At 37.5% G+C, this 14,749-nt stretch overlaps 1 protein-coding gene across 1 annotated transcript in view; it reads left to right on the top strand.

Moving 5' to 3' along the window:
- The first annotated feature begins 1,730 nt into the window (after positions 1-1,730).
- The window catches only part of LOC140151248 (growth factor receptor-bound protein 2-like), a 35,300-nt gene continuing 22,281 nt past the window's right edge, over positions 1,731-14,749 (top strand). The window contains 2 exon segments of the mRNA XM_072173519.1: positions 1,731-2,032; positions 6,319-6,416. Coding sequence (XP_072029620.1) covers positions 1,955-2,032; positions 6,319-6,416 — 176 coding nt within the window. The 5' untranslated portion in view covers positions 1,731-1,954.

Genomic DNA, 14,749 nt, shown 5'->3' with positions numbered 1-14,749 from the left:
TATTGCTATAATATCTACTGCTGAAAGAGGCATGGATGACATACTGGTATTAGGCCTACTATCTACTGCTGATAGAGGCCTGTGTGACATACCAATATTGCTATCTATTGCTGATAGAGTCATGGATGGCATACTAGTATTGCTATCTACTGCTGATAGAGGCATGGTCTAGCCTACTGCTGAAAGAGGCATGGATGACATACTATATAGTATTGCTATCTACTGCTGATAGAGGCATGGACGACATACTGGTATTGCTATCTACTGCTGATAGATCCATGGATGGCATACCAGTATTGCTATCTACTGTTGATAGAGGCATGGATGAAATACCAGTATTGATATCTACTGCTGATGGATAACATACTGGTATTGCTATATCTACTGCTGAAAGAGGCATGGATGACATCTGGTATTACTATCTACTGCTGATAGAGGCCTGTGTGACATACCAATATTGCTATCTATTGCTGATAGAGTCATGGATGGCATACTAGTATTGCTATCTACTGCTGATAGACGCATGGATGACATACTGGAATTGCTATCTAGCCTACTGCTGAAAGAGGCATGGATGACATACTATATACATGTAGTATTGCTATCTACTGCTGATAAAGGCATGGACGGTCGACGACATACTGGTATTGCTATCTACTGCTGATAGATCCATGGATGGCATACCAGTATTGCTATCTACTGTTGATAGAGGCATGGATGAAATACCAGTATTGATATCTACTGCTGATGGATAACATACTAATATTGCTATCTACTGCTGCGAGACTTGCATGACATGCTAGTATTGATATATACTGTTAATAGAGGCATGGATGACATACTGGTATTGCTATATCTACTGCTGATAGAGGCCTGGTTAACATACTATTACTAGTAATGTAGCCTATTGTTATCTACTGCTGATAGAGGCATGCATGACATACTAGTATTGTTATCTAATGCTGATAGATCCATGGATGACATACCAGTATTGCTATCTACTGCTGACATATTTGTAGGCCTACAGCTATCTTCTGCTGATGGAGATATGGATGACATGTAGGCCTAGTATTGCTATCTAGGCCCTACTGCTGATAGAGGCATGGATGATATACTTGTAGGCCCGGGTTGTAGGCCTATAATTGCTATCCAGGACTACTATAGAGGCATAGATGACATACTAGTATTTCTATCTAGGCCTACTGCTGATAGAGACATGGATGCCCGGGCATGGATGACATACTGGTACTGCTATCTACTGCTGATAGAGGCATGGGTATTGCTATCTACTGCTGATAGAGGCATGGATGACATACCGGTATCATGCTGATATTATTTCTATCTACTGCTGATAGATGCAGTGATGATGATGATAATGATGCTGATGATGATGCTGATGATGATGATGATGATGATGATGATGATGATGATGATGATGATGATGATAATGATAATGATGCTGATGATACTGCTGCAGTGCTATTGATGATGATGATGATGATGATGATGATGATGACAATGATGATGATGACAATAATGACGATGATGGTGTTGATGATGATGTCGATGCTTGCCGGGAGGCTTGCTGATGACGATGATGTCTGCGGGAATCTCATTAAATTTGGAAAGCCTCCTATATCTGCTCAATTTGGCAACACGTTAATTGATTGACAAATTTGGAACAAGTGGTGGCGTAGTTTTCCTCAGATGCTTGATGGGATACATTGTACTTATCAAAACACCGGATCCAGATTCTTCTCTTGTAGAAAACATACTGCTAAATACACGGATTCAATCTCAAATAATACTTTACAAAGTTCCTTGTTTACATCAGACAATTCGGAGTGTTATTTTCCTGCCTGTGGATACAATTCACCAGGCTGTAATTGGTGTTTTCCTTGCGTTAATCCGAGCGTTTCGCTCGTAGAACACAGTGAACACACACAGGGAAATAATGGAGGCGGTGGCCATTTACGACTTCACCAGTACTCAACATGATGAGCTTTCTTTCAAGAAGGCTGATGTCCTGAAGGTAAGATGGTGAACCGTGGGAGGGGTGTACTCACCATGGGAGAGGTGTACTCACCCTGGGAGCGGTGTACTCAACCATTGCTGGAGTACTCCCCTGGTGATGGTAAATTTTATGGACATTTTTTGTGTGTCATTATTATTTACATTCCTTTTTGTTGTTGTTGTTCTTGGACTGTGATGTGCGTTGGTTAAATTATAAAAAAGTACGGCAGGCCTACTCTACAAAGAAAGTCAAAAAGTAACATTGAACCAACAAATATGAATTCATGTACATGTATTGCTATTAAGATTCGCTACACGTCACTGGTACACATGAACAGTTTTGTATACGCCGTACCGGTCATCAGATTGGGGGGGCACCGGGTCTGATTGGGGGGCACCGGGTCTGATTGGGGGCACAAGCCATTTTTCGCCATTTTCCTATGGGATTTTAAAAATTTCAGATCGATTGGGAGGCATGTTTTCCATGCCATGCCCATGGGTTCAAATATACAAACTATCGGTCGACTTTTCCTATTCCACTCCGTATTTAACCAGATGACCTCTACAAACCCCTGCGACTGCGTGCTACGCTATAGGACCAGCAACAGCCGTCGGCGGTTTAGTGTTAAAATCAGGAAAATTGTAATAGTCATTTATGCAAAGGTGGATATGGATTTCATTTGTACACTTTGTGTATTTTTTTCGTGAATTTTGATGGCTGTTATACACACCGCACACATTTTTTTGTACTAAAAAAAGTCTAAAAATACGACAAAATCACCCATACCACAAAACATGCGACCTTGCATAGGACTGAGCTAGTCTCGCAGTGCTCCAGCAGCACTCTGCAGAAAAACTGCCCTGGAAAAGGATTGCAGTGTCGCAGCAAATGCAAAGGCGGCTGAACCTAGTTAACGGTTTAACTAAATTTACCCTAGTTTACTTCAACAAGTAAACTATAAGCTCCGACCATCAGTTTCAAATTGATAATGGTCAGATATTTCAGTAAGTTTTCAGGTCAAAATATCTGTGCTTGTCAGGTCACGTTCACTCAAGGTTATTGAACGCTTTTCTCCACATAGGATATTTTGGTTGGTTGCAGTTTTCAGCGGGTATGATTTTATAATTGTTTTACTAAGTGGCATGATTTTATATGCTGCTGTTTTGTTTACTTTAATAAATAATGATTACTGTTACTTATTTGTCTTTGGATGGACTACAGAAAACATATCAGTAACTACACTTTACATTTCAGCGAATAAAAACTATATTTTTCTACTCTTTGTAATACCAACAACCTATACTTGTGTTAATAATGGTACAGTCTGAACGGATGGTAAATGGTAGCAAGGTCGTCCTTCGGTTAAGTTGCTGTTGAACCTGGTATATCATGGAAGGTCGCGGTTAACCCAAATTAATAGACGTTTGTGGGACAAAGGTCGCGCCTATGCGCCGCACAGTAGAAAGATTGAATTGTACTGTGTCTGTAGGAACCCATGGATTCGATCCATGTACATGTAGTCAGAAGCAGTGGTGGCACGAGGAATTTTTTTGGGGGGACATGGGTGGGGAAAATGAATTTCGTGGCAAAATTGCAGCAAAAAGTGGAAATATTTGTAATTTGGGGTTTTAACAGGTGGCAAGGGGGCAAGGACGAAATTGCAAGCATCAAAAGCATAGGCAAGGTTTATATTAATAAGCAGGCACCCAGGCTTTTTTTACCCCATGGTTGCTCCAGTCCTGGTGTGTCTAATAATATTTTACGCTACAACCACATTGTATCAGATCATCAGGAGCCATCTTTGGGACCAGGAGCTCATTTAGCTCCTGGTCCAGGCATATTAATATAAGGCCTGAGCATTAAGGAACATTTTACAAACAAGGAGCCCAATAAATAACTCTCCCACAGAGTTAGGACTTTAGGAGCAAGTCGATTAGTTGAGGAGCTCTGGATCAAGTGATTGAATGAAGGTCTGAGAGACACATGATCTTCTTCTTACGCTTTAAAAGTGCTGCTTCATCTGGATGAAGACAATTCGCACTGCAGAAGCGCGCATGCGTGGAACAAATTTGTGACGCAACCTTATCTTCGTGCAAATATGTACAGGTGCAAATAAAAACTCCTGGTCCTCTGGTGCAGGTAAGTGGTTGGCCCCTGCAAGGCAGTCTTGAGTGCGTTGAGGGAAGCTAGGTGAGCAGGATCAAATGGCAGGTTGTTCCAATCTCTGCATGTGCGGGGGAAGAAGGATGAGGCGTATATACCTGGGTGCTGCAGTGCGGCAAAGTGAATCCGTGCCCTCTGGTCTTGGTTGATGATGTGTCAAATGTCAACAATGTTGTAGTGAATCTGGACATCATACATGTAGTGAGTCGGCTTTGAGTGTGTCTGGTCTCCAAAGTGGGCGCTGTAGGTTTTGAGCATGGTGGTGAGTGGCGCTGCTATGTTCAGTAATACCAGTGACGAACCGGTCACCTCTTCGTTGCACCATCTCGATCTTGTCAGCATTTCAGCGAGTGTGGATCCCATGATGTTGCAGCATATTCCACAAATGGCCGCATGTAGGTGGTAAATGTCGACTTCTTGATCTTGCAGCTGCATTAATTGACTGAAGTTACGACACAGGCATTGGTGGAGTTTGCTTTCTTAAAACTAATGTGTCCACATGGGTGTTGAAATTTAACTTGGAGTCAATGTGTACACCCAGGTATTTCGCTGAAGTCACCTCTTCCAGGGTGTGGTTGTAGATGATGTATGAACCAATGATGGGTTTTCTCTTGTTACTGTTAGTAATGCGTACAACTTGGCATTTGGAAGGATGAAACTCCATCAGCCACAGTCTCTTCCATTCCTGAAGTGAGTCGAGGTCCTTCTGAAGACTTACGCAATCCTGAGCAGATGTAATTTGCGGTATAGGACACAATCGCTCTGCGACGAGCCGTGGGTAGAACTGGCGATGCTTTTGGGAGATCGTTAATGTAGATCAGGAAGAGAAGTGGGCAGAGCACGCTACCCTGTGGAACTCCTGAAGTGACTTTAGCGTTTAGCTGCGCTGGCCATCTATCATAACTTGCTGAGTGCGGTCTTGGAGGAAGTTCTTAATCCATTCCAAAGTATGGCCTCACAATAATCCATAGTATTCTGCTTTAGCTTTTGTGCGACACCTTGTCAAAGGCCCAATGGCAAAGTCCAATAAGATGAGATCAATTTTTTGCTTCTGCTCAAGACCACTGGCTAGGTCATATTGATGGTGAGTAAGAGTTGTATGTCACAAGACCTATGCTTCCTGAAGCCATGTTGATCTTCTGTGAGAATTCTCTGGTCTATGAGATGGTGAAGTACAGAGCAATGCACAATATGCTCGCATAACTTGAAGAGGACTGAGCTGTCAGTGAGATGGGTCTGTAGTTAGAGGCGGATGATCTAGAGCCCTTCTTAAAGATAGGCACAACAAGTGCTTTCTTCCAACATGATGGAGTGGTGCCTTGATTCAGGGATGCTTGGAAGAGCATGGTGACTGACCGTATAAGATATGTTGGTAAATATATGTTCTGGTAGTGAATTCCAGTCGATTATGGTGCACGGAAAGTATGAATATTTCATACAGTCTTTGTTGGTTGAGATTATTGTGTAGGCTTTGGAATGAAGATGCAGTGATTGACACTGGACTGGCTATAGGAGTTTTCCGGTTTTCAGGAATAAGCGACCTCTAGGCGGGCTTGTTGTAGTTGTACACAATGGCGAGTCTATGTACCTTGCGTCTGTCACTCGGCGATGTCCAGTTCAGGGATATTTGTGTGTGGAGGTTCAAAAAAAAAAAAAGCGGCGAAAAAACCCCCTGAAATTTACACAATCCAGCGGAATTTACGCGACAAAATGGGCGATTTTACTAATGTCTGCGGAGGCTTTTAGTCAAATTATTAAATCAGCATGGCCTTAGCACTCTGAATATAGATCATCGATTGATATTTGAATCCGTGGAAGGCTTGAAAATGAGGGAGTTTTGTAAAATTCTTATATTTCAATTGTCAAAATTCATGTATGTGATAGCTGATTTATTCCTCAACCACGCCAAGCATAATACATGTAGTTATGTATAGTTAATTGTGGCCTTAAAATACCCAAACAATTAACCAAACAATTAAGTTCCGACGATACAGTTCTTTCAGGGACACACTGTATTTATGACCCCAAAGGTCACAGTTTAGGGGTCATTATGGGGTCCACCACCTAAGCACGACATAAATTTGTCATTGATAAATTGCACAACTTGTAACATCAAAGTATTTTGTCTTCATATGATACAGGTTGTGGACAAGAAAGAAGATGAATTTTGGTACAAGGCTGAAATGAATGGCAAAGAAGGATTTGTCCCTGCCAACTACATCAGAATGAAACCACACCCGTAAGTACATCTCTCCATAAACTTAAAAGATATTTTGTTATATTTTTCAAACTATATTTTTTTATATGTTTTTTCAGTGGTCTGCCGATTTGGAGCTGTTTACATGACAGCGAAAGTGGGGTTCTGATTGGCTAATTGAATCATGTCATCATCACATCAGCACCTCATTTGTCAATCAAGTGGGTAGCTTGTGACCTAGATATGAGTGACTTAGTAATCAGGAAGAGCAGTAAGACACTGCTGAACGACCTTGCCGAATATTATAGTGTGTAGGTTTGAATCAAAGTGCCACTACGACGACAAAAGAAACCCCGTTTTTTCTTTTTTTTGCAAACAACCTCAAAAATCACTGAAATCTGTAATTATTTTGCAATTTGGGGAAATACCAAAAAAAAAATTTGTTCCTGATATTTTTGAAATTTGTGTCAGCATTCATTTGTACAGGAAAAATTTGTTTCCCAATTTGTGTAAAATCTGGGTCGGTCGGGACCCGTAGAACTTGGTTTTCGTCTTTTGTTGCCTTCGATTAATCGCAGTTTGAGTTGCATAATGATACATGCCTTGATTTATTTTCACCTACCTTTAAGTGGTCATTTTTCAGGGGGAAACCAAATCAATTGATGTGCATGTATGGCAAATGTGGTACATGTATACATTGTAGATTGAAGAATCATATGGGTGTTTCCACAGTAATGAGACCCCCCTAGGTTTTAATGCCCTAATTTTTGTTCCTTATTTATTTTCATAGTTTAATTTAGGCCATTGTTAATCTTTACAAGTAAGGAGATAGCGAGGAAAAATTCAATGCCCTACCTACATTTTGATAATTTTGTCCACATAAACCCTATGGGAAAAAATAACGGTTGTAACACAATAACGGTTGTAACATGTGACTTTTGACGCACAACAGATAAAAGGTTGTATTTTGAAAAGATGACCCTGTATGGTCTGTGCTATGGTTTTCCTAGGTTAACATTATTGATTCCTTCAATACAAACCAAGTGTAGGTACTCTGTGATCCATATCAGGGTTAGGATGTGGGTACAAAGTCATAAGGTTGCAATGTGTGTCAATGTTACAACTGTTAAAATGTTACAACCGTTACAACATTAAATGTTATGAAACATTAACAATGAATGATATTTCATCGAATCATCGTTTTATCCAGGTTTGTTATAATAAGAGGAACTATGACAATCATAAGACAAAACCTTACTGTGATTATTTGGTTCATTTTGTAAGTTATATGTCATTTTGACATGTAAGTCAACCATGGACGCTTTTGAAATGTGCCACTTTTGTGCGTCAAGAGATCTCCTGAATTAAATATATTTACATAGAAGTGAGTATTTCATAATTTTCATAACCAACTTTATTATGACACCTTGGATAATATGAAAAAAAATGAAATATTGTTATTTTTTTTAGTTTCATGACATTTTGTCTTAAATTGTAACGGTTGTAACATTGGCGCATTGCGTTACAACCGTTCACGACATTGTAACCCATCTCCTAGCCATGGTATGGATCAAACAGTGCCTGCACCTGGTTTATTATGAAGCAATCAATGGTGTTAACCTAAGAAAATTAAACCAAAGACCATACATAGTCAATTTTTCAACGCTCAGTCTTTTATTCATTTTTCGTCCTCTTGTGCGTCAAGAACTGTCAATACAACAAATATGTTACAACCGTTACTAATTTTCCCCATAGGGTTTACATGGACAAATTTTTCAAAATTGAGGTAGGATATTGAATTTTTGCTCGTCTTCTTACTTATAAAGATTAACAATGGCCTAAATTAAACTGTGAAAATAAATAAGGAACAAAAATTAGGGCAATAAAACCTAAATTTTTCATATGTGAGAGACTAGTTTGGGAGCCATTGTATGTTTTGCAAGGTTGTCAAATTCAACAACCTTACATAAGAGAACAATCTATATTGGGGATAATTTTATATGATGTGGAAAGAAAAGTTCAAAGGTCAAACATGATTACCAATAACAGGTTAAAGAATGGAATAAAAGTAAGAACAAAATCTTGTAGGTTTTTTTTCCTGTAGGTTTTATTTTCTTCTCATATTTCATACTACCATCGTGCAAGTTCTACTGTTCGTACTTAACTAAACGTCCCTTTAGTGCTGTGGTCAGCACCGTTTTTTAATGTCAACATGTCGATATAATTTGTATACCGTCCGACGTCGTCAGCGTGTTGACATAAAAAAATTCTTTAAAAAATTTGAAAATTAAAAAAAATGACTTGTTATTCAAGGTTGAAACCAGAGAAATACTACTGCTACTCAAAAAACGCTAATTTTTTTACAAATTTGGATAAAGTTGTACATTTTAATTACTTTTGTTTCTATTGAACAGCTAGCAATGCATACTAATTCAATGTGTCCCTGACTGTTCAATAGAAGCAAAAGGTAATCAAAATGTACAAATTTATCAACTTTGTAAAAAAAATTAACATTTTTTTTTTTTTAGTAGCAGTATTTCTGGTTTCCAACCTTGAATAACAAGTAATTTTGGGCCTATAACTTGCTTTTCTGGCCAAAAATATTATATTGTTTTTAGAATTTTTTTTTATGTCGACATGTCGGGATATGTGCCGTTTTTTAGTCCCCCAGGTTTTTGATTTTGTGACAGTTGTACGGGTTAAAACTAAATTGATTTTTTACTAAAAAGATAAATAGTATTTAGCTATATATGTCTATTTTATTACAGTTGTTTCAGCTTTTATGTTATTTTGGTCCACTCTAAGTGACAACCAAATTAAGAGACATTTCATAACATGACATCAGGATTTATCATAATAATCGGGATTGAGTCTCGGGGCTCATCCCGGTCAAGAAACATAGTACCCTCAATGTTCACATCCATCCATAGTTATTATGAATAATATTGCATATATTTCTACATTTAAGTACTTGTACCAAACAACTTGTGGGAGATGTCCTCTGAGTACCTAAATGCATCCCCCACATACTCATACTTAGGGAATATAAAGTTATTCCCTCACAGCATATTTGCGCTTTGGATACAGTCTCTCTTTTCGCCACTGCTTCTTGGTTTTTAATTTCTTTTCACATGGCGTCAGTGCTCTACCAATCAGTGAACCCCAATGCATTTGTACATTCATTGAATGACCTTTGAAAATTTGGGTACAAAAACTCATACCCAGTACTCTGCAACTTGAGGTCAAATTTTGTATTTGCACTATGATTGTTTAATTGAGGTTATTGGAGTATGCCATTGGGATGAGGCTATTGTGGTCCATAGTGTTACAACTACAGTTGCTTTTAAAGCGCTCACTTCACTTTTTGCTTGAAATTGTGCAAAAACTCGTACAGAAAAACAATCTGAGCATTATAATTTAAAGTTTCATTGACTGCCATGCCATATTTATTCTATACTGAATTGTAACAAAAGGATAGGCCTATTATTGTTTTGTTGTTTTTGTTTTTTAGTCCCCAGGTTTTTGATTTTGTGACAGTTGTACGGGTTAAAACTAAATTGATTTTTTACTAAAAAGATAAATAGTATTTAGCTATATGGTCATTTTCACGGCAAAGGGTGTAACTTTGGATTTTTAACATTTTAATCCGTAGTGTTCTAATAAAGCCACATAATTCCATAATTTTTGGCCACATAAGTCATCTAGTTAGCAGCTACCTTGGGTAGCATAATCAGCTTTGGGAGTTACTGCGTTCAGTTTTAGCAGGCTTAAATGTACTTAATATTGCCATTTGGAAAAACTATAAAAAACAGTAACATTTTTGTAAAACCCTGTGTTTTCTTCAGTTAGTTCATGGATAATTTTTCTTATCCTGAAAGTACAGTCATATGTTCAGTAAACACTGCCACATTAGATTTAATTGTGAACGGCCCTGTATTTTTGAGAACCGGACTTCAATATTTGCCGTTTCGGATGCTTCATTTTTCGTTTGCAATTTTTAATAAACTTTGTGGGTGTAGCTTTGGTTCATAATTCTTGGTTATTTCTTCACTTCTTCTTGATTTATAACAGTTGTTATCTTAACTTGAAATGGGTAACAAAAATTAGCAGATTTGCAAGCTTTTAAAATTTTTATAAAATCTTGACTTCAAATAGCCGTTTTTCCGTTAACTTTTTTGAAGCCTCGAAACAAACTGTTCAGCAAGCTTGTGCAAATATAAATAAAAGAGCTCATCCAATCTATTTATCAAAATGTAGCAAAGTAGATCCTCAAGTCACATGTTTTTAAATCGTGGAGATATATATCACCGTTTGAAAATGGGACCCAATACAAACTTCCGTTAACAATTGAAGCCTCCGAAACAAATGAAGCCTCCGAAACAACAGTAAACTTAATTATCATCTATGCATATCTAAATTAGTGTGTTTCATACTGATATCTGCATTGTAATTATTACTTGATATGTGCAGAATGTCATAAATTTAAAAAAAAATTGACATTATGGTTAATGTTTGAAAAATATACTGATACCTTAAAAGCCTGTTTCGGAGGCAACACATGCAAAAAACACCATACTTAACAAATGGGTGAAAAAATTAATGTGTGATAAATCTACAATATCTGCCGCATAGAATCATTGATTCAATACACACAAGAAAATAACAGCTTAGATGATCCCAACACTGTTGTTTTCAAAAAACTACTTCTGCAATGTTTAACAATTGTTAACATGAAGCCTCCGAAACAAAAAAAAAAATGACTTGCTGTGATAATTTAATTTTGTCACAACTGAAATTCAATACTTAGAAGCAAAGCATGAAAATTGGTAATTGTGATATTTTTTACCTATTTTTTATGTCAACTTGTAGTAGTTAGCTAAATATTTTACTTTTATGATCACCTGTGTTGTTAACTGAAGCCTCCGAAACACAAATCGCTTGAATTGCCAATTCTAAAAATAACTCCAATTTCTGTGAAACTTGGCTGGGAGGTTCCTTTCATCAAGTAGTATTTGTACATGAAGTTAGACATTCAAATTATTTTAGGAACCCAATTAAAACTTAAAAAATATGTTTAAGGTTTGAAAATTTCCATTGTAAATGACACTTGATGTTAAAATTTTTCAAAACTGCAATTACAAACATAGCAAAACATGGTATAAAATTTAACTTATATCTGTTGACTTACTTTGGAATGGAATTTCACATGTATTCCAGCTTTCATGTCAAAATTTTCTGAGGTTATTTAAAATACATTTTCTTAGATTTTAACCAAAATGTTATGCAAATGTCAAATTTTTATTAGAAATCAAAAGGTTTAAGCCTTGAAACATTATTTTACTTGAATTTAAGTTGCTTCTATGCATGATTTCAGTAAACAGAAACATATTTAAGTGGTTTGAAATTTTGACCCTAAAAATCAAAAGTTACACCCTTTACCGTGAAAATGACCATATATGTCTATTTTATTACAGTTGTTTCAGCTTTTATGTTATTTTGGTCCACTCTAAGTGACAACCAAATTAAGAGACATTTCATAACATGACATCAGGATTTATCATGTTTATCGGGGATTGAGTCTCGGGGCTCATCCCGGTCAAGAAACATAGTACCCTCAATGTTCACATCCATCCATAGTTATTATGAATAATATTGCATATATTTCTACATTTAAGTACTTGTACCAAACAACTTGGGGGAGATGTCCTCTGAGTACCTAAATGCATCCCCCACATACTCATACTTGTAAAGACTAACAAGCACCTACCCATTCCAGAAAAATTACAACACTATTATTTTCAGATTAAAAAAATATCAACTTCTGCCAAATGAAATGTCACAGCTCAATCCTAATGAAATGTCACAGCTCAATCCTAATTATTCATTTACAAATGTAGTACTAACTGGCAATAATTTAGTTCAATTTTACTATTTGGCCACATTTATGAATTAAAGGAGTATTTTGTGATCCTAGCATCCTCTTTTTATGACATTTTTCAGTAGATATCCATGAAAAAAGCTTGTTCCCATAATTTTGTTCTGGTATACCAGAACGAAATTCAAATTTCACGATATCATTGCTAAACGAATTAATCTGCAAGAAATATTTTGTACATAAACATTATGTAGCCAGAGGTTTCCAGTGATATAAAAATCTCAACTTTTTTTTTGTGGAAAGTGGGGGGGGGGATGCTGTGGATCACCCTTTTAAGGGCCAAAAACATGCATTTTTAGGGTGTTTTTCACATGCTGTGACAATGAGGTCTAAAAGACTTGTACAAAGTTTTATTTCAATTTATGCATTCTAATTTTTGAAAAAGACATATTTCATTCTTATAGCAATCATTTAATTTAAAAAGTACAAAAAACACAAAAAAGTGAAAATTAGAGCCAAGTTTGGACATGTATACTCAAGATTTTGAAAGCTTAGACTTGTTCCAAGTCTTTGATTTTTGTGACTTGAGTTGATTGTCAGAAAACGTGCCGAAAATGCATGTTTTTGGCTCTTTTTTCAAGAAATTAGTAAAATAGTGAACTTTTATCTCCAGTTTAGCACTAAATGAATGATTAGGATTAAGCTACATGTATGTTTTTTTTGGCAGAACTTCACTTGATAATATTTTTAATCCCAAAATTCATGCACTGTATTTTTCTGTAATGGGAGTACAACTTGGACTTTGCACTCTGGTGCTAAGGTCTAAACCGTGGATCCGTTGGGACTCTTTACTATTCAACTTAGACTGTGAGACATTACCATTCAGCGGCAAATGAGACATGGTCTGCCAATGAGAGGCATGGGTGACATATAAATGCTATCTACATGCTGATAAAGGCATGGATGACATATAATTGCTATCTACTGCTGATAGAGGCATGGATGACATACTTGCTATCTGCTGCTGATAGAGGCATGGGTGTCATAATTGCTATCTACTGCTGATAGAGGCATAGGTGACATAATTGCTATCTACATACAGTACTGCTGATAGAGGCTTGGTGACATAATTGCTATAGATCTACTGCTGATAGAGGCATGGGTGACATACAAGCCTTGAAATAAGCAGACTGGAACCAGGAGCAATTTGTTTCGAACATTGCTCCTGGTTCACTGGGATTTTACAAGAACCAGGAGCAATTTCTGAAGAAACAGGAGCAATTTTCAAATATTAAATTTTTTTCTGCATATACAATACAGCATACCAGCACGACTGCATCAAGTGCAAACCTGTAACTAGGCGCAATTTATTTTAGAAAATTGCTCCTGGTTCATGTGAATTTTACAAGGACCAGGAGCAATTGGTGGCTTTACGAAAGCAAATTTGCTCCCCGCGCCTGCTTATTTCAAGGCTTGGTGACATAATTGCTATCTACTGCTGATAGAGGCATGGGTGACATAATTGCTATCTACTGCTGATAGAGGCATGGGTGTCATAATTGCTATCTACTGCTGATAGAGGCATGGGTGACATAATTGCTATCTACTGCTGATAGAGGCATGGGTGTCATAATTGCTATCTACTGCTGATAGAGGCATGGGTGTCATAATTGCTATCTACATAATTGCTGATAGAGGCATGGGTGTCATACTTGCTATCTACTGCTGATAGAGGCATGGGTGTCATAATCGCTATCTACTGCTGATAGAGGCATGGGTGTCATACTTGCTATCTACTGCTGATAGAGGCATGGGTGTCATAATCGCTATCTACTGCTGATAGAGGCATGGGTGTCATAATTGCTATCTACTGCTGATAGAGGCATGGATGACAAGCTGGAAAATAGAAGGAACCATGGACATCCACAGTTACGAGTGTCCTTTGTTGCTCTGCTATATTTGTGTATGTGTCCTTGTTTTCAGGTCTTTATAACCCTTCATCCTCACATATGCCCACATAAACCACACACACACTCGTACATGAATATTATACCCTCCACCCTCTCCCGCACCAGCCTGTGTCAGATATTTGCAATTTACAACTGTTTCTTACAGTTTTTGTGTGTGTTTGTGCATTTGTGAAAGGTGTAAAACAGGGATATTTTTATGTTCCTATCCAATAAATTGGGGATATGCCTGCAAACAGGGATATCCCCAGTTTTACTAAGCTAATGAGATGAGATCCCCTATTGAATCAGACAATATCCACTGATCCACACACATGATTTTTTCCAGCAAAGTGGTAAAATGTAGTCATATAGTCCCAGTTGGATAGCTACACACAGATGTCCCTGATTCACACGTCTTACAAGTAGGGGTGTGTGTGTATTTCTCAGTGTATGATCTCGGCATAAAGCTTTTACCCTCTACACATATATTTGCTCTCTGTGCAAGTAAACCATTAGGTTCACAAAACCTTGCAAGCTTTGTACAAATAGTG

This window comes from Amphiura filiformis, chromosome 4 (assembly GCF_039555335.1).
Source record: "Amphiura filiformis chromosome 4, Afil_fr2py, whole genome shotgun sequence".
Taxonomy (NCBI): Eukaryota; Metazoa; Echinodermata; class Ophiuroidea; order Amphilepidida; family Amphiuridae; genus Amphiura; species Amphiura filiformis.
This window is presented reverse-complemented; position numbering and strand designations above follow the sequence as displayed.